The sequence below is a fragment of the Peromyscus leucopus genome, chromosome 15, assembly GCF_004664715.2.
Source record: "Peromyscus leucopus breed LL Stock chromosome 15, UCI_PerLeu_2.1, whole genome shotgun sequence".
Taxonomy (NCBI): Eukaryota; Metazoa; Chordata; class Mammalia; order Rodentia; family Cricetidae; genus Peromyscus; species Peromyscus leucopus.
Window position 1 is genome coordinate 33,449,911 of NC_051076.1, and position 22,896 is coordinate 33,472,806.

Sequence of the window (22,896 nt, forward strand, 5' to 3'; positions counted from 1 at the left end):
CATAACAACTAATTTTCACCTTTTGGTGGCACTTTTTTTTTTTTTTTTAAAGCGGGAATTTGGGTTTCGAGACAGGGTTTCTCTGTGTAGCCATGGCTATCCTGGAACTCATTTTGTAGACCAGCTGGCCTTGAACTCAGATTTACCTGCCTCTGCCTCTCAAGTACTGGAATTAAAGGCCTGCACCACCAGGCCCGGCTTGATGACACTCTTCTTAAGGGGTTCTATCACTCCCCAAAGTTATTTAACCTTTTCTTCAGTTTACACTTAAGGCAACAGAAAACGATGTTGATAATTGAGGCCTCAACTGAAAACAAACCCTCGTTCTGTCTCATTTCAGGCCATAACTAAAGGCTGAAGAAAAAGAAATAGGTATTTGAAAGCCAGATGGCCCGCCCCAAAAGTGGCTTCGCTAATTGTTTTCTCTCTTTTTGAGATAGGATCTCACTATGGAGACCAGGTTGTCCTCGAACTCACTGAGATCCATGTGCCTTCTGAGTGCTGGGATTAAAGGCATGCACTCCCGTACCTGGCCTCCTCTAATTGTTTTCAAGTTGAGAAATGAAGGTTTTTGTAACTGAATAGATATAGAATAGAACCTAGATGCTGTAAAGGATGGCATGCATATGAATATATAAAAATATGTATATGTATACACGCACACACATACATATACACTATATATGCCAGAGTGCTCTTAAATTACTGTAATTAATATAATCAAATTTGTTTTCCATCTTTGCTCTTTGTGGTGATTCTGTTTTCGACTGTAGCTTCGGCTGGGCCTCGAACTTCCAGCAATCCTCCAGCCTCACCCTCCCAAGTGCTGAGATTATAGGAGCACACTCCACACCCAGCAGGCTGTGCTGACTTGCTGATGCTGATTCCCCTGGTGCAATCTGTAGGCGTTTTGTTTTTCCATCTGACACACGCTTCTGACTAGCCTGGCTTACTAGAGGAAAAGACGAAAGATGGCAAAGCGTACCTCTCTGGGAGCCCCTCACAACGCGCAAGGGTCTGGGTTGCTATCATTCTTTTTGAGACAGGATTTCATGTAGCCCAGGCTAGCCTCCACTTTAATATGTAGCAGAGACTGACCTGGAACTCCTTATCCTTCTTCTTTTGCCGCCCCCCCCAAGTGCTGGGATGACAGACATGTGCCACCATGCCCCATCTGGGTTGTTTCCATTCTATTATACCACGCTAGTGTATTCTACCACCTTCTAGTATACCACATTAGCCTCTGAGTGAACTTGGAAAAAAATGTCCTGGGGTATTCACTGGAGAAGACTGCTCGGACATGGGTTTAAGTCAGTAGAAAGTTTTATTAGCTGGCCAGCACTGTGTGCTCCAGAGCCCAGTGTAGCCCCGAGCCTTTCTCAGGGTAAGCTTTTAGGCACAAAAACCATGTTCTGGATTGACATACTTCAGTTAATAAGAACAGTTAGCCAGAAGCAGAACTACAGAAGCCAAAAAGCAAGGTTAGTACATTCAGAGACTTTTCCAGAACTCTGTGGATATTGATAGATTAGGCCTTTGCTTTAGTTTTGGCAGGTGGTGCTGTCTGTGTGCTGAGTTTTACAGCCTGCATGGCACTTCCAGCATGGAGTCAGTTGTGCTAAGGTCTCAGGGCTTTCTAAGGTCTGGGACCCTGTTACAAAAAAACACATTCAGTATTGTAATGGCTGAACTTTTAAAGGATATATTTGGGAAATTTTAAAATAAGCATAAAAAGATAAGTCATCTAAGACAACAGCTAATTAAAGAGAAATAATCAATTGGATAACCTGTTATGGTGATGATCCTATTAGTTCTGATATTATTTCTTTTTAAATTTAGTGTGTGTGTGTGTGTGTGTGGAGAGAGGGAGAGAGAGAGATCTTGCCATGTGCAGAGAGGTCAGAGGACAACTTTGCAGAGTTTATTCTCCCCCTTCCATGCACCAGCAAGAGTCCTGCTGCCCACCCAGCCATCTCGCTGGTCCCAACATTCAAGATTTCTAAGACTCTTAAGTTTTCGTTACCAATGGCACCATCCACAGCTCTAGCTGTTACTCATCATCCACACATCTCAGAATCTCAGACCTCATGGATACCATGTTCCCTAAATCCTGGCACCATGATTAAATGAAAATCACATAATGCATGTAAAGTCTTTGTGAAATATGAAACTGCATGTGGTTGTATTAGAAGAATGTCCTCAACAAGCCCAGTATAAACACTGAGCTCTGCTGCAGATGTAACTTGTTAAGCTTTCCTTGTTTAGCATTCCTTTTTTACAAATAGATTATTTTATTCAAGTGTTTTGCCTACATGTGTGTAAGTATACTGTGTGCATACATGGTGCTGGTGGAGGTCAGAAGGGGGAATTAGATTCCCTGGAAATGGAGTTATACATGGCTGTGAGGTGCTATGTGGGTTTGGGAACTGGACCTGGGTCCTCTGCAAGAGTCTCCAATGCCCTTAACCGATGAACCACTTCTCCAGCATTGCTGAATTTATGTAATGACAAACTACTCTAACTTAATGCTGGACAAGCTTGACAAGCAGCAAGATATGACAGTGATATCAGTTCCTTTATTCATGCAAACCTTATGTGGCTCACATTGTCTGTAAACTGTATACACAGCTGAGGACAATCTCCTCACTGATACAAGATCTCATGTAGTCCAGGATGGTCTTGAACTTGTTAAATAGTCAAGGATAACGTTGAACTTCTTGTCCTCCTGCTTCTACCACCCAAATGCTAGGATTAAAGGCATGCACCATCACACTTGGTTTGTGATACACCAAGAACAGAACTCAGGATATTGTACATTGTACTCTTGCAACTGAACTACACCCCTGGTTATCTTACACTTCTCATCCTCCTGCCTCCACTTTCTGAGTGCTAAGAATATAAGCATTGCCAGTATACCTAGTTTATGTGGTTTGTGGACCCAGGGCATCTTGCAGGCTAGGTAAACACTCTACTAATTGAGTTATCTTTCCAAGCCCAAAAGTATTCATGTCTTGAGACAAAGGTTCCCTATATAGCCTAGGGTGGCATCAAACTGACAATCGTTTCCTGTATGTCTTGAGTGGTAAGACTATAGGCGTGTGCCACCACCTCTAGTCTACTTTACTCTTATAAGACCCTACTATATAGATATCATGATCATCTCAAATTCTCTTAAATGGTTAGTGAGTGAGCAAAAATTTGCATTCTGGTCAGCCTGATAACAACTTCAAAGCATGATGGTAGGACCAAGCTAGCATGTTCTAGGAATGAGAAACCAGATTTCAACTGCTGTAGCATCAGGAGCATCTCAGCCTCCTGAGAGTTGGGATTACAAGCATACACCCGTGTGGGAGACCTGCTCCCATGTTTACCCCAGGGTAGTCTTGAGGAGGGAGAAGTGAGAAATATTTAGATAGAAATATAGAGGGGAGAGAGAGCTAGAAACACAGGATAGCTCGTGAGGGCCTGAATCCCTATTCACCGGCCCCTTCTGCCTCTTCTAAAGGGCTATTTATAGGCCTGTCAAGGGGTAGAGCAAAGACTGCCCCCTAGCTCAGCCAGGTGTAGACCCTTCCATCACCTGGTAACCATGCACATGGTCAAGCAATCTTCTAATACAGCCCTGCTGGGTAAAGCAAGCTCAGATCTCACTAGGAAACCTTTGTGGGTCTCCACACACCCGGTTCCAGGTACTTACCTATCTTGACCCGGATATCCAGGCCTTCTTCAACCTCCTTGGCCTCGAACAAGCCATGGATCTCCAGGCTGCACTTTATCACCACTGTGATGATGTTTTTCAGCTGCTTCCGTTCCACTTTCCACAGGGCCAGCAGTGCGTCACCTTGGAGAGAGACACTCTAGGGGCTATAGTCCTACCCTGGAGGTCAGTGCGTTTTGCATGAACATTACACAAGCTTCAAACATTTTTCAACCCATTCCCTGGCCATGGCTCCCTGAGGTACCTTCCTTTTTAACAGGGCAGGCACCTCACTTCTTCCTTCTTACCCTTCCCGTCTCAGTCGGCTCCCATACCTGCAAATTTTAGGATGTCTCCTCCGAAAATCAGCACTTCTAAAAAAGAAAAGACAGAAGGAAACGTCAAACTGATTCTTTAGTATTATTCGTTAGTGAAGTAGAAGTGGTTTTATGAGCATGGTTGCACATGCCTGTCGTCCTAGCACTTGGGAGGCTGAGGCAGAAGGATACGGTGAGTTTGAGCTCAGATGGGGCGACATAGCTAGACCTTAGACCCTGCCTCAGAGGCAGCTAGATAGATAGACCGAAGAGAAGTAGAAACAGGGTAGTGAGAAGCAGTTCAGAGAATACACTTCTGTCAAACACAACGTCTCACGACTTCCATGCAGGCCTGCCTCCTCAGCTGCAGGACAGTGAGCCCCGCAACCAACCTGTGTCTGTGCTCTAGAAAACCAAAACCAGGAACAGGAGGGCAGAGCTTCCCACAAGACCTAAGAATACTTGCCCTCCTCCCAGTGTAGAAGACAACTGCCGGCCAGCCTCTACGGGAGCACACGCTGGTCCTCACGAGAACAGGAGAGTAAGGAATTGACTCTATTGGTTGCCGTTTGTTTTAGCAATTTAGACTATGAATGTAAGTGGAGATTTGTGTTTGCTGGTTTGGTCTTAGTATTGGGGAGGAACACAGGGCATGTAAGGCAAGATAGGCTTTAAAGACCCCCCCCACACACACACTCACACACCTGCCCCTGCACAGATCTTAGTTTGAACAATATCCCACAAAATTCTGAGTGCCTGCTGTGTCAAGTGGGATGCAAAGACAAATTAGATGCCCTTTCTGTGATTTGTTTTCGAATTTTGTTTTCAAAGTTCTTTCGAAATTTGGGGTGTGTGTGTGTGTTGTGTGTGTGTGTGTGTGTGTGTGTGTGTGTGTGTGCATTCATGTGAGTACCTACAGAGGCCTGCAGAAATCACTGGATCCCCTGGAATTGGAGTTATGAGCGGTTGTGAGCTGCCCAATGTGGGTGCTGGGAATTGAATCTTCTATAAGAGCAGCAAGCACTTTTAACAGCTAAGCCCTCCCCAGTCCTTCATTTTATTTGTGATTGGGTCTCACTGTGCAACACAGGCTCTCCTAAACCTTACTTTGTAACCTAGACTGGATTGGTACACATAACCATTCTCCAGACTCGGCCTCCCAAGTGCTAGGATTACAGATGTGAGCCACCACCTGATCTCCTCTCTCTCCTCCCCCACCCCACGTGTGTGTGTGTGTGTGTGTTTTGCTTAACTCAGGGCCTCAAGCATGTGTTCATGCTGGGAAAGCACTCTACCAGTAAGTTTTGGGGTTTTGAGGCAAGTCTCATAACAGACTAGCTGGAAATCACTATTTTCTCAGGTAGCCTCACACTTATGTTCCTTCCACCTCGGTTTCCTAAGTCTTAGAGTTACAGGTTTTGTTTCTACTTTTAGGGAGCATTAGCCTGAGGCTATAGAGATGTCTGTGATTAAGAGCTCTGGCTGCTTTTTCAGAGACCAGGTTTGATTCCCACATGGAAGCTCACAAGCATCTGTAACTCTAGTTCCAGGGAATCTGACACCATCTTTAGGCCTCTGCAGGTACCAGGCATGCATATGGCTCACAGATGCAGACACAGCATCCAAACACAAAATAATAACTTTTAAAAAGAACATTAGCCTAGATATAGTGGCTCATTCCTATAATCTCAGTATTGGGAGGCTGAGGCAAGAGGATTGACTGCCTTGAGTTCAAGGTCTTATCTATACAAAAAGTCCCAGGCCAGCCTTGGCTATAGACTCGGGTCTTTAACATAAAACATACTTTCTCTCATGTAGTCTTATCAGTGAGACTGATTGCATTCATTTAGTTGTATTATAGCATATTAAAGGTACTGATGACTGCCCTGGTTTGTCTCTTCCTGCTGTGATAAACACCCTGACCAAAAGGCCTGCGGGAGGAAAGGGTTTATTTTAGTTTCTACCTTATAGTTCATCACGAAGGAAAGTCAGGGCAAGAGCTCAAGCAGGAACATGGAGGCAGGAATTGAAATGGAGACCTTGGAGGAGGCCTGCTTATTGGCTTGTTCCCATGGCTCACCCAGATTGCCTTTTTTTTTAATGCAACCCAAGACCACCTGCTCAGGGGCAGCAGCACCCACAGTGGGCAGGGAACTCCCACATCGATGATCAATCAAGAAAATGTCCCACAGACTCGTCAACAGACCAATCTGAGGGAGGCATTTTCTCAATCGAAGTTACTTCTCCCCTGTTGTCTCCAGCTTGTATCAAGTTGACAAGACAAGACAAAACACCACTGACCAGGAGGATGGCATATATATTTCCTGGACACAAATATGCAGAACTCTAAGTCACTGTGCTCTACGATTCAAATACCGGCAAAGCAACAATTTGCAATACTCCCCAGCGAAGCCCGCGAGAACACTTACTCTCCACTATTGCACTTATGTAGTAGTTGAGGATCTCCACCAGCTGCTCGGCCCCTCGGTCCATGTACATGGCTGTGCTGAACTTCTCAGTCATTGCAGTAAAACCTGTAAGAAACTGCAGTTGGCTTCCTGGGAGTCAAGCAGAGCCAGCAGAGGGCTCCACTGGCCTGAAAGGGGCCCCACTACAAGTGGGCTGCGCTTCAGATGACCTTTGTGTGTCTGGTCAGGCATTAGCCATGCTGCACTCAATAGGCTTGCGATCAGGAGAAGTCATCTTTTCTTTCTAGGTTCCTATTGTACAAGAGTGATAATGGCATCTTGTTGGAAATACAAGATTTTGTTCCATGGTTTAGACGCCACACATTTTTCAGATTCTGAAGAGCCATGTTTTAGTATGAGGATGTGAAACATAGTAGATCATTTCCTGAATTTGTCAGTTTGTCACGGATGTGTGTGGGACTCGGGGGACACGAGGCTGTGGAGTTGCGGCAGGGACTCTGGAGTCAGAAGTCCCAGATGGGGAACTTGAATGTCTTAAAGACATGCCTGTGACTGAAAGCTGGAGGAAGGGAAGATGAGAGACACCTGGGGTCAGGGGTCATCCTCTTTCCCATAGTGCACAGTGAGACTAGCTGCTGTAACAGCCTAGGGGTTTGAAAATGGTGTCCCCACTGCAATCACAACATGCATGTGACTTCTGATGCGAGCATCCCTTTTGCACTTACCTGAAATATCAACAAACATCAGAACTCCATCAAAACATTTCACTGACGGCCGCTCTGGAGAGAAATCTCCATAGACAATGAGGTCCGGTAGGTGAGCTGCTATTTTGACGATGGCCCGGTCTTGTAACTCTGCCCTTCGAGCATTCATGTTCGGGGATAATGGTCAGGATTTTTCAGCGCCGGGAAGCTGTCCCCAGGTAAGTCTTCTAGAAACAAAAGTTGGAGGAGGAGGAAATCTAATGTGCACTTCGTTCTCTTTCCTATTTCTTCCTCTCCGGTGGCTTTTGTTCCACGCTGTGGATGGTTTCCTTAAATGACTGAGTCACGGCAATGCCAGAGGCGGGGACACTCCCCAAAGGATCACTTCTCTCTCTCTTCCCCACCCTTTTCTTTTTGGGAGACTCACTACATGGACCTCACTGGCCAGCGTCTCACTGTGAAGACCAGGCTGGTCTCGAACTTGTAGAGATCCGCTTGCCTCTGCCTGGAGGATCACTTTTTTATACAGAAGGAAAACCACCACAGACTAGACTTCCAGCCCAACCCTGAACAGCTATTACAAAAACGAGCGCACTCTAGAGGGCAGCAATGAGCCCATCCAGTTCCATGAAGGGGTAAGCTCCACTGGTGTACGTGTACCAGGCTTTTTCTTTCCTTTTTTGGGGGGCGGGCACCAACCAGCTCCCAAATCATGACCCAGAGACTTCTCAGTTTTGAATGCTTGCCTAGCTTAGGCACATTTCTGGCTAGCTCTTTTAACTTAAATTAACCCGTTTGTTTCTCTTTATCTACCCTTTGCCTCGGGGTTTATTACCTCTCATCTGTTTATCTTACTTTCGCTGCTTCTCTATGTCTGTCTGTCTGTCTGGCTGGCTGCCTGGCTTCTTGCCCCGGGCATGTCCCTCGTTCTCTCCTCCTTTTTCTCTTGTTCTTCCTTTTCCAGTCTAGAGCTTCTCCTCCTATTTAATCTCTCTGCCGGCCAGCCCCGCCTATCCTTTCTCCTGCCTAGCTATTGACCGTTCGTCTCTTTGTTAGACCAATCATGTGCCTTAGGCAGACAAGGTGAAACAAATGCAACACATCTTTACATAGTTAAACAGATGCAGCAAACACAAAAGTAACACACATCTTTACACAGTTAAAGGAACATTCTGCAGGATAAACAAATGTAACTCATCTTTGCCCAGTTAAATAATATTTGACAACAGTGTGTGTGTGGGGGGACAGTAGCACTGTTAGTCTAGGCAGACTCCATTTCCCTTTGTCTCCTTATCCTTCACCCTCTTTTGACCTGTTACCTTTTCTCCTCTATAAAAATTCAACACGGGTGTGAGTTTTTGTGGATGCATCCTTACCTGTGGGATTAGGTTATTATCTATAGGCAAGAGGTGAAGTGAATTAAGGTATGGTAAACGGAGAGTGGGAGAACTCAGAAGGGTGGGTGTGGGCACGCAAGTGACAGTTGGAAGACTGAAGGCCTTGAGCCTGTAAATGGGGGGACATGTCGACATTCCCTTTTACTGCTAGTTGGCTCTAAGAAAGTTAGTATTGACTAAGACTTTCCTTTAGGTGTGGACATCAAATGCTCAAACTCAAGTGAGGTTAAGAGAAAAAAATCTCTGGCTGAGTGTGGTGGACTGTGCCTGTCATCCCAGCACTTGGACTAGTAGTGACTGAAGCAGAAGGATCATCATGAGTTTCCCGACAGCCTGGGCTACAGAGTGAGACTCTGTCTCAAAACAAACAAGCAAACACAGTCCCCATCTCCAGCAAGAACCCCTTGGGAACCCATCTGCCACACAGGGCAGGGAAGCAGGTAGGCTAACTTCGAATCTGCACCTCTCGCTCCTCTCCTCCAAATCTAAGACCTCAGTCTCACCCCTGCCCCTCCCCCTGGGCACTAGACCACCTGCTTTGGTCTCCCTTCCCTCTCTGCCCCCATCTCCAGTGGATCACATGGATTTTCTCCTGTAACCTTCCTTCTCCCAACTCATCCCCTACCCCAGGCCCCATCTCCGGCAGGATTGATTCCCTAGGAACTCTCAGGTGAAGCCTGCCAGAGAAGCAGGCAGGTCAATGAAGCAGGTAGGCACGTTTCAGACCTTCACATTCCCCCCTTTTCTCCAAATCCAATTCCCCAGTCTCATCATCAGCTCTTCAACAGACCACCTGCTGTGGCCTCTCCTCACTCTGCCCCCATTCCTAGGTGACTAAGCAGATCCTCCTAGAACACTCTGTTTCCCTCCTTTCTGTGGACTCTCAGCCATTCTAGCCCATCCCCATTCCTAAGTAACGGCTCCCAATACCTAGAAACACAATGTACCAGGGACCCCCAGTGACTACACCTATCAGGACCCCAGAAGACTTTTCTACCAGGCAATACACATCTACCACACTCTCCGAAGAACCAGAGAAGGAAACAGAAACCAAGGGACAAAACACCTACCCAAAAAAGACCAGACCAGATATCAGCACCTAGAATTACAATCTTCCCAGTCTCAGATGCCTAGACACCAGCCCCAAAACACAGTAACAGTTAGGACAATATGTCTCCTCTAGAACTGAGCAGCCCTACCACAGAGGCCTTGAATATTCCAACATAGCAAAAAGCATGAGAAAAAGGCCTTAAAACAGTCTTTATGAATATGATAGAGGTCCTTAAAGAGGAAATAAATAAATCCATGAAATAAGTCTGTGAAAACATAAACAAGCAGTAGAAGGAAATGAATAAAGAGTTCAAGACCTGAAAGTGGAAACAGAATCAATAAAGAAAATCCAAACTGAGAGAAATCTGGGAAAAGAAACTTGAACAGGAAGGCCTCTATAGTAATAATGAGTCCCCCAATATATTGTGCACCCTAATAAACTTATCTGGGGTCAGAAAACAGAACAGCCACTAGATAGACATAGAGGTCAGAAAATGGTGGCACACACACCTTTAATCCTATTACTCGGGAGGCAGAGATCCATCCGGATCTCTGTGAATTCAAGGCCATACTAGAAACAACCAGGTATGATAGCACACATCTTTAATCCCAGGAAGTGATGGTAGGAAGCAGAAAGGTATATAAGGCGTGAGGACTAGGAACTAGAGGCTTTTAAGTTTTTAGGCTTTTTAGCAGCAGTTCAGCTGAGATCCATTCAGATGAGGACTCAGAGGCTTCCAGTTTGAGGAAACAGGATCGGCTGAGAAGTTGTCGAGGTGAGGTTAGCTGTAGCTTGTTCTGCTTCTCTGATCTTTCAGAATTCACCCCAATTGAGCACTGAGTTGGGTTTTCTTAATTATTATTAATAAGACCATTTAAGATTTATGCTACAGGCCTCACTAACTGAATACAATAGATGGAATAGAGAATCTCAGGCACTGAATACAAGATAGAAGGAATGGATACCTCATTCAAAGAAAATGTTAACTCTAACAAACTCTAGGCACAAAATATCCAGGGAATCTGCAGCACTGTGAAAAGGCCAAACCTTTGAATAACTGGAATAGAGGAAGGAGAAGAAACCGAGGTCAAAGGCACAGAAAATATTTTCAACGAAATAATAGAAGAAAAATTCCCTAACCTAAAGAAGGAGGTGCCTATCAAGGTACAAGAAGCATACAGAACACCAAATAGACTGGACCACAAAAGATATTCTACTTGGCACATAATAATCAAAATATTACATGAACAGAACAAAGATATTAAAGGCTTCAAGGAAGAAAGACCAGGTAACATATAAACACATAAAACTTTTAGAATAACACTGGTTGGTCTAATGATTAATCGATGCTCTAAAAGCCAGAAGGGCCTGGACAGATGTGTTGAGACTCTAAGAGATCCAAGATGCCAGCCCAGACTACTCAGCAAAACTTTCAGTCACCATATGTAGCAGGAATCTTAGAAGGTCTTATTAACAGAAACAAACCTGGAGCCAGGTATTGGAGTGAATGCTGGAAGGTCAGAGAAGCAAAACAAGCCACAGCCAACCTCACCTTGCTAGTTTCTCAGCTGATCCTATTTCCTCAGACTGGATACCTCTGAGTCCTCATCCAGAATGGCTCTCAGCTGAACTGTGCTGCTCCAAAGCCTGAAAGCTTAACCAGCCAAATGCTTAACCAGGCCAAATGCTTTTAGTTCCTGATCTTCACGCCTTATATACCTTTCTGTTTTCTGCCTCACTCCCTGGGATTAAAGGTGTGCGTGAGTCACCATGCTTAGCTGTATCCTTAACACATGGATTTCTGCCTCTAGAATGCTAGGATTAAAGGCGTGTGCTACCACTGCCTATCCTTTATGTTTAATAGTGTGGCTGTTCTGTCTCTGACTCCAGGTAAGTTTATTAGGATACACAATATTTTGGGGAACACAAATACCACCACAACCATAGATGGAAAAAGAAACACATTCCACAATAAAACTAAATTTAAGTAGTATCTATCCACAAATTCAGCCTTCAGAAGACACTAGAAGGAAAATTTCAACCTGAAGAAGCTAATCACACCCAAGAAAACACAAGGAATAAAAATTCTGCACCAGCAAACCAAAGGGTGGCCCCCCCATGAGAACAAAATAACAAGAATCAACAAATCAACAAATACTGCTCATTGAGATCCCCAAGCATCAATGATCTTAGTTCCCCAATAAAAAGACATAGACCAACAGAATGGATGTGAAAACAGGATCCATCCTTCTACTGCATTTGAGAAACACACCTTACCAGGCAGTGGTGGTACACCCCTTAAATCCCAGCACCTGGGAAGCAGAGGTAAGCAGATCTCTGTGAGTTCAAGGTCATTCTGGTCTACAGAAAGAGTTCCAGAACACCCAGGACTACACAGAGAGACCCTGTCTTGAACCTCCCCACACTCCTCCCTCCCCCCCCCAAAAAAAGGAAAAAAGAAACACCTTAACATTGGGATAGAAATCACCTCAGGGTAAAAGGATGGAAAAAAAGAATCCAAGTAAACATACCTAAGTAACAAGCTCATGTAGCCATTTCAATATCTGACAAAATAGATTTCAAACCAAAACTAGTCAGAAGAAATAGGAAAGGATACTACATACTCATCAAAGGAAAAATCCACCAATAGAACGTTGCAATTCCTAACATCTATGCACCAAACACAAGGGCACCCAAGTTCACAAAAGAAATACTACTACAGCCTAGATCACATATTGACCCTTAAATACTGATAGTGGGTGACTTCAATACCCTATCTTGCAAATAGACGGATCATCCAGACAAAAACTGAACAGAAATACTGGAGCTAACTGTCATCATAAACCAAATGGCCTAACAGTTATACATCCAAGTTATTATTTTATCCAAACACAAAAGAATATACCTCCTTCTCAGCATCTCATGAAACTTTCTCCAAAATTGACTACATACTCAAACACCAAAAAAGTCTCAATAAATACAAGAAAATTTCAGTAGCCCCCTACATCCTATCTGACTACCACAAATTAAAGCTGGACATCAACAGAAACAACAGAAAGCTTACAAATTCATAGAAACTGAACAGTTCACTACTGAATGAAAAATGGGTCAAGACAGAAATAGAAAACCTTATAAAATTGAATGAAAATGAAAACACAAGGTACCCAAACTTACAGAACACAGTAAGGGTGGTTCTAAGAAGCAAGGTCATAGCACTAAGTGTCTACATAAAGAAACTGAGGCATTCTTGTACTAGTAATTTAGTAGCACACCTGAAAGATCTAGAACAAAAAGGAGTAGACAGCAAGAAACAATCAAACTCAGGGCTTAAGTCAATAAAATAGAAACAAACAAATAATACAAAGAATCAATAAAACAAAGAACAGATTCTTTGAGAAAATCAGTAAGACTGAGAAACCCTTAGCCAAATTAACTAAAAGGTAGAGAAAGAAGATCCACATTAACAAAATTAGAGATGAAAAGGGGAACATAACAACAGACACTGGGGAAATCCAGAGAATCACAAGGACATACTTTAAAAACCTGTACTCCACCAAAATCTTTGAAAACCTGAAAGAAATGAATACATTTCTCAATATATGCCAACTATCAAAATTAAATTAAGGCCAGATAACCAGTTTAAACAGATCTTATAACCCCTAGTGAAATAGAATCAGTAATCAAGTCTACCAACTGAAAAAAGCCCAGGGCTAGATGGTTTTAGCAAAGAAGTCTACCAGACTTCAAGGGAAGAGTTAATACCAATACTCCTCAAATTATTATACAAAATAGAAACAAGGAATATTGCCCAATTTTTTATGAGGCCACACTGATACCTAAACCACATAAAGACCCAACAAAGAAGGAGAATTACAGACCAAATTCCCTTATGAATACAGATGCAAATATTCTCAATAAAATACTTGCAAACTGAATCCAAGAACACATCAAAAAGATCATTCACCATGATGAAGTAGGCTTCATCCCAAAGATGCAGGGATGACTCAATATATATAAATTGATAAATGTAATCCATCATATAAACAACCTGAAAGACAAAAACTGCATAATCAATTCATTAGATGCAGAAAAGGCCTTTGGCAAAATCCAACACCCCTTCATGATCAAGGTCCTAGAGAGATTAGTGATACAAGAGACATACCTCAACATAGTAAAGGCAATTTATAACAAGCCCATAGCCAATATCAACTTAAATGGAGAGACTCAAAGCAATTCTACTAAAATCAGGAACAGGACAAGGTTGTTCACTCTCTCCACAACTATTCAATATAGTACTTGAAGTCTTAGCTAGAGCAATAAAATAAATGAAGGAGATCAAGGGGATACAAATTGGAAAAGAAGAAGTCAAAGTATTGTTATTTGCAAATGACACGAGATTATACAGAAGTGACCTAAAAATTTTACCAGGGGACTCCTACAGCTGATAAACTGTTTCAGCAAAGTACAAAACAGGATATAAAATTAATTTACAAAAATCGGTTAGCCTTCCTATATACAAATGAGAAATGGACTGAGAAAGAAATCAGGGCAACAACACCCTTCACAATAGTCTCAAGAAAAATAAAATATCTTGGGGTAACACTATTCAAGCAAGTGATAGACTTGCATAATAAAAACTTAAAGACACTGAAGAAGATATCAGAGATGAAAAGATCTCTCATGCTCATGAATCAGTAGTAAAATGGCCATTCTCATAAAAACAATCAATAAATTCAATGCCATCAAAATTCCAACACAATTCTTCACAGATCATGAAAGGATAATTTTCAGCTTCATATGGAAACACACATACACACACACACACAAAACTACAACAAAACAATAACAAAAGCAAACAGAATAGCTAAAACAATCCTGAATAATAAAAGAACTGCTAGAGGTCCCCCCATCCCCAAACAATTATACTACAGAGCTATAGTAATAAAAACAGCATGGTACTGGCACAAAAACAGACACCTTGATCAATAGCATCAAACTGAAGACCCAGACAAAAATCCACATACCTGGTGGGCGGTGGTGGAGCACACCTTTAATCCCAGCACTCGGGAGGCAGAGCAGCAGATCTCTGTGAATTTGAGGGCAGCCTGAGCTAAAGAGTGAGTTCCAGGACAGGCACAAAGCTACACAGAGAAACCCTGTTTTGAAAAAAAAACAAACCGCTGGGCGGTGGTGGCGCACGCCTTTAGTCCCAGCACTCGGGAGGCAGAGCCAGGCGGATCTCTGTGAGTTCGAGGCCAGCCTGGGCTACCAAGTGAGTCCCAGGAAAGGCGCAAAGCTGCACAGAGAAACCCTGTCTCAAAAAACCAAAAAAAAAAAAAAAAAAAAAAAAAAAAAAAAAAAACCCACATACCTATAGGCACCTGAGTTTTTTATTAAAAAGCCAGAAATACACACTAGAAAAAAGACAGCATCTTCAACAAATGGAACTGGTCAAACTGGATGTTGACATGTAGAAGAATGTAAACAGATCCATACTTCTCACCATGCACAAAACACAACTCCAGATGTGTCAAAGAATCAACGTAAGACCAGATACACTCAATCTGATAGAAGAGAAACTAGGGAATAGCCTTGAACTCATTGGCACAGGAAAAGACTTTTTAAACAGAACACTGTTAACACAGACACTAAAATCAATAATAAATAGGACCTCATGAAACTGAAAAGGTTCTGCATGTCGAAGGACAGCATTATTTGCACAAAGTAGCAGCCTACAGAATGGGAAAAGATTTTACTGACTACACATTCAATAAAGAGCTAATATCCAAAATATACAATTTTTTTTTAAAAAAAAAATTTGGATATCAAGAAAACAACCCAATTAAAAAAAATGGGCTACAGATCTAAACTAAATTCTCAAAAAAGGAAACTCAAATGGCTGAGAAGCACCTAAAGAAATCCTTAGCCATCAGGGAAATGCAAATCAAAACTACATTGAGATTTCATCTTACACCAGTCAGAAGGGCCAAGATCAATGAAATAAATGACAGCTCATGCTAGTGAGGATATGGAGTAAGGGGAACACTCATCCACTGCTGGTGGCAGTGCACATTTATATATAACCACTATGGAAATAGTAGGTTAGTCCACATGCCCAGCAGTAGATGGGCAACAGAAAATGAAATCAAGAGTATCTTTGGAGGTTCCTTGTCTCATAATGCCATGTCAGGGTTTTTATTTTGTTTTGTTTTAATTTAAATTTCTTATTTTTATTTTTACTCTTATTTTATTCTATTTATTCTTTTATTTGGTTTTCCAAGATAGAATTTCTCTGTGTAGTCTGCCTGTCCTGGAACTTACTCTATAGACCAGGCTGGCCATGTACTCAGAGATCCACCAGCCTCTGCTAGGATCAAAGGTGTATGCCACTACCACCTAGCTATTATATTTTATTATATATTACATTTTATATATAACATGTACTAATATTTATATATGAAATATATACTACAATATACATTTTATTACATATATTATATTTTTTTTCTGTCCTACAGAAATTGCATATATATTATGGCTTCTGGTTTTGTGTTTTTAATGGGATTCCTAAATATGTCTTTTCATCTATATCTATTTCTTGTGCTTTTTCTTGGGCTCTTTTCTGTTTTATTTGTTCCTTCTGTTTGTTTTGTCCTTTTCCAATTCGTTTGTTTTTGTTTTAGATGCCAGTTTCTTTTCTAAGGAGAGACAGAAAGGGGGTGGATCAGGATGGGAGGGGAGGCAGGTATGCCAGGAAGTGGGAGGAGTGGGGGGAGGGGAAACCATAACTAGAATATATTATGTGTGTTTTTTTTTGGGGGGTCTATTTCAATCAAAGAAAAACAAATAACAACAATAAAACCCCAAAACACAAAAACTCACAAACTCAAAGAAAAACAAAACAAAAAGAAGAAAGAAATACAAAAAGGAAAAGGAAATCCCCTCTGCTGGTCTGGGCAGTGCTGGCCTCTCAGAGTCTTCAGAAGAAGCCTCATTCCTGGAATAGGTGGCACAGGACAGACTAGGAAACAGAACTGCTTTTTTTTGGGTTGGTTCCTGGTCAGCAGGAATGAACTGGGTGGTAATTTCAACCAGAAACTGCCCTACCAGAAAAGTAGAGCAATCACATATGTTTCTTAATATTTTTTAAGAAGTGAGAAAACATTATCCTATTTGACAAACAAACTTTAAAATGTATAGAGACTTCTAAAATGAATATTTCCATGACAGATAATAGAGGTGCTTTAAAAATAAAACTCTTTCTCTCTCTCTCTCTCTCTCTCTCTCTCTCTCTCTCTCTCTCTCTCTCTCTCTCTGTATCTCTCTCTCTATATATAATATATATATATATATAATAAAACAAATAGAACAGTGACTTAGGGAAGGTGCTAGAGCTAAGAAGACCTCAAGGTATATAAACTGAGATGTGACTGCTCCATTATTTGATTAAGTGGAAAGTCCTTATTGTAGATATGCAGAGAGAACAGCCAGAGGCATCTGGAAGAGTCCAGAACAGGAAGAGAAAAAAGGTAGATTGAACATGGCCCGCCCGTGTGTGTGTGTGTGTGTGTGTGTGTGTGTGTGTGTGTGTGTGTGAGAGAGAGAGAGAGAGAGAGAGAGAGAGAGAGAGAGAGAGAGAGAGAGAGAGAGAAGCATGGGAGTTCAAAGAGAGGGGGAACCGAGACAGTGGAAGACAAAGAGAGATTATTGAAAATTGCAGGATTATAAAGAAAATGAGTAGCTTCGGAGAGGAAGCCTATGAGCTGGAGAAGTTTAGGGTAGGGGAGGAAGTGAGAAGGGCTAGGATGTTAGCATGGACTTTGAAAAGTGTAACTGGTACTTGAGATACTGAGGGAGTCTGGAGGTCAGTGTTCACGTTGTTATGCTAATAGGCACCACAGACAACCATTTGTCCCTTCTGTCAGTGATAAGGGCAATGACTTCTTTTGGCAGTGGGGAATGGGCTTAACAAGTTCTATCTAACCACTAGAAATCCTCCTATAGTCCAGGGCTGTCTTTTGGAGTTTGGGAAAATGGAGTTTCCTTCGGACCTGAGTCAGGGGACATGAAAATGATTACCTGTGACAGCTGTTGAGTACCGGGATTACTTGGGCTGATCTGATTGGCTAGGCGGGTGTCTCCTCCCTCACTGCCCAGCTCAAGTCCCTTCCAAAGCTCCAGGTTAGGTTGTAAAAGGACCGAGCAGACACCATAACAGGCTGCTCAGTCTTCTCTCAGCGATCAGGCCTCAATTTCACTTTCCTGAGACTGAGCAAGCAGTTTCTGAGAGGGCCATGAACAAAAGACAATTAATCACTGATGCCCCAGCTAGCGGGGACAGGGAGATAGGACACACTGTGGAACCAAAATAAGACCAAAATGCTCTCACCCCAAAACTAAAGGCCTAAGACTGTAAAGGCCTAAGACTGCTCTTTTTAGCTACAGGCCATAAGTTACTGGAACAGGCCAGAAGTTACTGAGACCAGTCAGTTCAGATTCCAGAAACCAGGAAGTGTAGAAGTTCAGAGTCACAAGATAGTCACGAGGTAATGCCTGCCAGACTATGGAATGTCCTCTCCCTGGTTTCCAGGGTAACTGGCCACAGAAATGCCCCCACTTGAGGGCAGCCAATGAGAAATGGTGGCGGGCAACCACTCCCTTAGAAGTAATTTCTAGAAGTCCCTAGAAGCGAGCCAATCAGAGTTGTACCCGTACTAGCACCCCTAAATGATGTAACCTTGTGACTTTTCCCTTTAAAAACTGAGCTTGCAGACAGGTGGGCGCTTCCTCCAGCTTCCACTGCGTTGGATGTATTGGACGAAGTCCCTGCCTAGGCTTGTATTGCTTTTGGATATCCAGAATTAAACCTTGCTTTTGCATTCTGGCATGCTTGTCTTTGGTGGTCTCTCTGGGGGTCGCGATCTGGGCACAACAACACCAAGCCTGGGCCACTGAGCCAGCCCCTACAGTCAGTACATGCTAGGCCAGCCAGCCTCCACAGCAGCTCAAGGACAAAGCCTGGGACTTGTCCAGGCCTGCCCAAAAGTGGAAAACTGTAAGCCCCAATTAACCCTAGCCAATTAAAAGTTACTAACATGATTGCCACTTACACAAATAATCCTGAGTCTGTTTCTATGTAGTCTGTAGACCCCAACCCCCCCCCCCACACACACACTTGCTTTACCCCCTATAAAAATTCTTCCCCATTGCTACTCAGGGTCTCCCCTGCTCTGCTGCTGCATCAGATGGATGGAGAGGCCCGAGTTAACTCACAACAGTAAAAGATTCTTTACTTTTGCATCATATTTGATCTCTTGGTGGTCTTTGGGTGATTCTGGGTACAACAGTTGGTAGAAGAGGACCATCAGTCTTCAGTCAAGGGTATAAGAGTAGCCACACTCCTCTGCCAGAACCTTGAGATAAACTCTCGAGAAGGCCTTCATGTGGTATTTGCCTATCATTCCAGCATTTGGGAGACAGACACAGGAGGATCGGAAGTATCAAGGCAAACTTCAGCTACACTGCAAGTTCAAAGCTAGTCTGAGCTACACGAGACCATGTTTCAAAAACAAGCAAGCAAGAAAGCAAACAAACCCAACTTTAGCAAATATTGCTAAGGAAAAAATAATAAAAAGGAGATCAAGTATCCACTCTTATAAATGCATCAGTTAACTAGTCAGCCCAGACAATGTACATTCACAAATCTAAGAAGTGACAAATAGTATCGGTAATCTCAACTAGCAGAGAATAATAAAGGGGCGGAAAAAACTACAGATGAGCACCTCCTAAATTCCTTTTCTTTCTTTTTTAAAAAAAGACTTTTTATTGAAAGGGATGGTTGTGAATGCCTACATGATCGATTTGGGAAGAACGTGGAGGTCAGAAGACAGTTTTCAGGAGTCAGTTCCCTAGGACTAGCTGTGTTGGCTCCAGGAATGGAACTCATAAGTCTCGCTGATAAGAGCCTTTACCTGCAAAGCTGTCTCACTAGCCTGCTAACTTCCCTTTCCCTTGTTAAGTATTTATTTTATTATATGTTTGAGTATTTTGTCTGCACTTATGTATGTGCCCAACATGCATGCCTGGTGCCCAGGGAGGTCAGAAGAAGGTAGTAGATCCCCTGGTACTGGAGTTACAGATGGTTATGAGTTGTCACGTGGGTACTGAGGATCAAATACCAGTTCTCTAAAAGAGCAGCATAGGCTCTTAACTGCTAAGCCATCTGTCTGGCCCCTTGAGAGCTTTAAAAAAATTATTTTGACAGGGTCTCATGTCCCTTGGGACAGTGGTGAGCCACCATGTGGGTGCTGGGAATCAAACCCAGGACCTCTGTAAGAGTAATAAGTGCTTATAACCTCTAAGCCAACTCTCCCTGTTTTTAAAGTTGATCTAAACAATAAGGTATTTATTAGTGTGTACCTCAACACATATTGAGACAGGTCATTTCTCTTTTGGCTGATGTGGAGTGGGGATGATTGTACTATGGAGTCTTAGAGTTTCTATTGCTGTGAAGAGACACCATGACCATGGCAACTCTTATAAAGGAAACATCTAATTGAGGGGGCTCATAATTTCAGAGCTTTAGTCCATTATCATCATGGTAGGGAGCATGGCAGCATGCAGGCAGACATGGTGCTGGAGTAGTAGCTGAGAGTCCTACATCTTATAGCAACAGGAAGTCGACTGAGACACTGGGCAGTTCCTGAACATGGGAAACCTCAAAGCCTGCCCCCATAGTGACACATTTCCTCCAACAAGGCCATACCCACTCCAACAAAGCCACACCTCCTAAGAGTGCCACTCCCTATGAGCTTATGGGGGACAATTACATTCAAACTACCACATTCCACTCCCTGGCCCCCATAAGCTTATAACAATATCATAAAGCAAAATGCATTTAGATCAGTCTCAAAAGTCCTCATAGTCTTGACAATGTTTTAAAGTCCAAAGTCTCTTCTTACATTCATGCAATCTCTTAACTGTAATCACCTATAAAATTAAAATAAGAAAGCAGATCACATACTTCCAACATATAACGACACAGGATATGCATTACTATTCCAAAACATAGGGAAATGGAGCACAGTGAGGAAATACTGGACCAAAGCAAGACCGAAAACCAGCTGGGCAAACAAAACTCTGCATCTCCAGGTCTGATGTCAAAATGCTCTTCAGGTCTCCAACTCTGTTTAGCTTTGTTGACTACAACACACTTCTTTCTCTTGAGTTGATTCCACTCCCTGTCAGCAGCTCTCCTCAGCAGGTGTCCCATGACTCTGGCATCTCTAACATCTTGGGTTCTCCAAGGCAATCCAGGCTTCACCTTCATAGCTTCATGCAATGGCCTCTCTATTAGGCCTCCATCCAGGGACACTCCTGACACATGCCTGGCCTCAGTGGTTTTCCTTAGGTGTGGAGGAAATTCCATAACCCATTTCTTCTACCCTTAACTCTAAAGCCAGAACCATGTGGCAGAAGCTGCCAAGTTCTGCTGCTTACTGGGGCTGGATCATGGCCCCCTCATTCAATTACATCTTCACCAGCTTTCTGTCCTTCACTGCCTAAGCTTGGCAGTTCTGGAACTTGCTCTATAGACCATGCTGGCCTCAAATTAAAAGGTCTGACAGTCTCTGCCTTCTCAGTGCTGTGATTAATGGTGTGCACTACCACTCCCAGCTCTACGCTTTTCTTTAGTTCCTTTTCACAAGTTGAAAACTTAGCTGGGTGGGATCTTGCTCTGTGGTCACCACTCCCTTTGTTAAATTTCTTTCTTTCTTTTTTTTTTTTTTTCCGAGACAGGGTTTCTCTGTGTAGCTTTGCGCCTTTCCTGGAACTCACTTGGTAGCCCAGGTTGGCCTCGAACTCACAGAGATCGCCTGGCTCTGCCTCCCAAGTGCTGGGATTAAAGGCGTGCACCACCACCGCCCAGCTGTTAAATTTCTTAATCCATTTATTCCCTTGAACACAGAACTTAGCTTCATTCCACTTCCTGATGCTCTTTCTCTCCTCAAAATTTACATTTTGTACTTTATCCTGCTCAGCTTGCTCCTTTTCATTATAAATCTTCATTAGAGTTACCACTAATAACCGCATGACAGATTCTATACTATGCTGTTTTGAGATTTCTTCTGTCAATAGAATTAATCCAAAACTCTTCACGTTAGCCTCAGGCAGACTCTTCGGACAATGGCAAAAAGCAGCCACTTACTTCACCAAAATATCACAAGACCAGTCTCTAGGTCACATTCTAACATCCTTCTCTTCTGAAACCTCTTGATCCCCTCATTTCATCAAATCACAACCAGCACCACTGTCTTCCATGCTCCTACTAATATAGCCCATTAAATAGCACTTAAAGCATTCCACTGCTTTCCTAACCCAAATTCCCAAAGTCCATATTACTGCAAATAAAAACATACCAAACACCATGACCAAAAACAGGTTGGGGAAGAAAGGGTTTATTTGGCTTACACTTCCAGATTCCAGTCCATCATTGGAGGAAGTCAGAACAAGAAGAACTCAAGCAGAACTGGAACCTGGAGGCAGGAACTGATGCAGAGGCCATGGAAGGGAGCTGCCTACTGACTTGCTTCCCATGGATTGCTCAGCCCACCCACTAGCCCAGAGATGGCACCATCCACCATGGGCTGGACCCTCTCCCATTGGTCACTAATTGAGAAAACGCCTTACAGATGGATCTCATGGAGGCATTTCCTCAACTGAGGCTCCTTCCTCTGATGACTCTAGCTTGTGTCAAGTTGGCACACAAAACCAGCCAAGTACACATGGAGAAATGATATCCACAAGGAAAGTCAAGCTAGGCATGGTAACACATATCTATAGTCCCAGGACTTGGGAGGTGAAGGCAGGAGGAGAAAAAGTTCAAGACCTTCCTGGGCTCTACACTGAGACTCATGTATAACAGGAAAGCTGCAATACTGTGTCAGCCTTGATGGTCACCATGTTTGATACTGTGTGAGCGGTGGTTTCAGCAAAAGATGAGCAAAAGGAGTTGAATGGAGGCTGGAGGGGTGACTTAGTTGACTTGAGTGCTTCCTGCTCTTCTGGAGGATCCAAGTTTGTTTGACTATAGATAGCTTCATTGGGTGGTTCATAACTACCTGTAAGTCCAACTCCAAGGGATTCAACACCCTCTTGGCTTCTGAGGGTACCCATGCACATTATATATACTAATACACACACACACACACACACACACACAGACACACAGATACACACACACAAATAAATAAATAAATAAATAAATAAATAAATAAATAAATAAATAAATAAAAAAGTAA

The 22,896-nt window shown here is 42.9% G+C and overlaps 1 protein-coding gene across 1 annotated transcript in view; it reads right to left on the reverse strand.

Annotated features, from left to right (window-relative positions):
• Adcy10 (adenylate cyclase 10) overlaps nt 1-22,896 on the reverse strand; it is a 95,414-nt gene that overhangs the window by 61,369 nt on the left and 11,149 nt on the right. The window contains exons 2-5 of the mRNA XM_028864382.2: nt 7,169-7,374; nt 6,444-6,548; nt 4,033-4,071; nt 3,698-3,841 (exon numbers count right to left, since the gene is read on the reverse strand). Of these exons, the coding sequence (XP_028720215.1) occupies nt 3,698-3,841; nt 4,033-4,071; nt 6,444-6,548; nt 7,169-7,316 (436 nt within the window). The 5' untranslated portion in view covers nt 7,317-7,374. The remainder of the gene's footprint in view (nt 1-3,697; nt 3,842-4,032; nt 4,072-6,443; nt 6,549-7,168; nt 7,375-22,896) is intronic.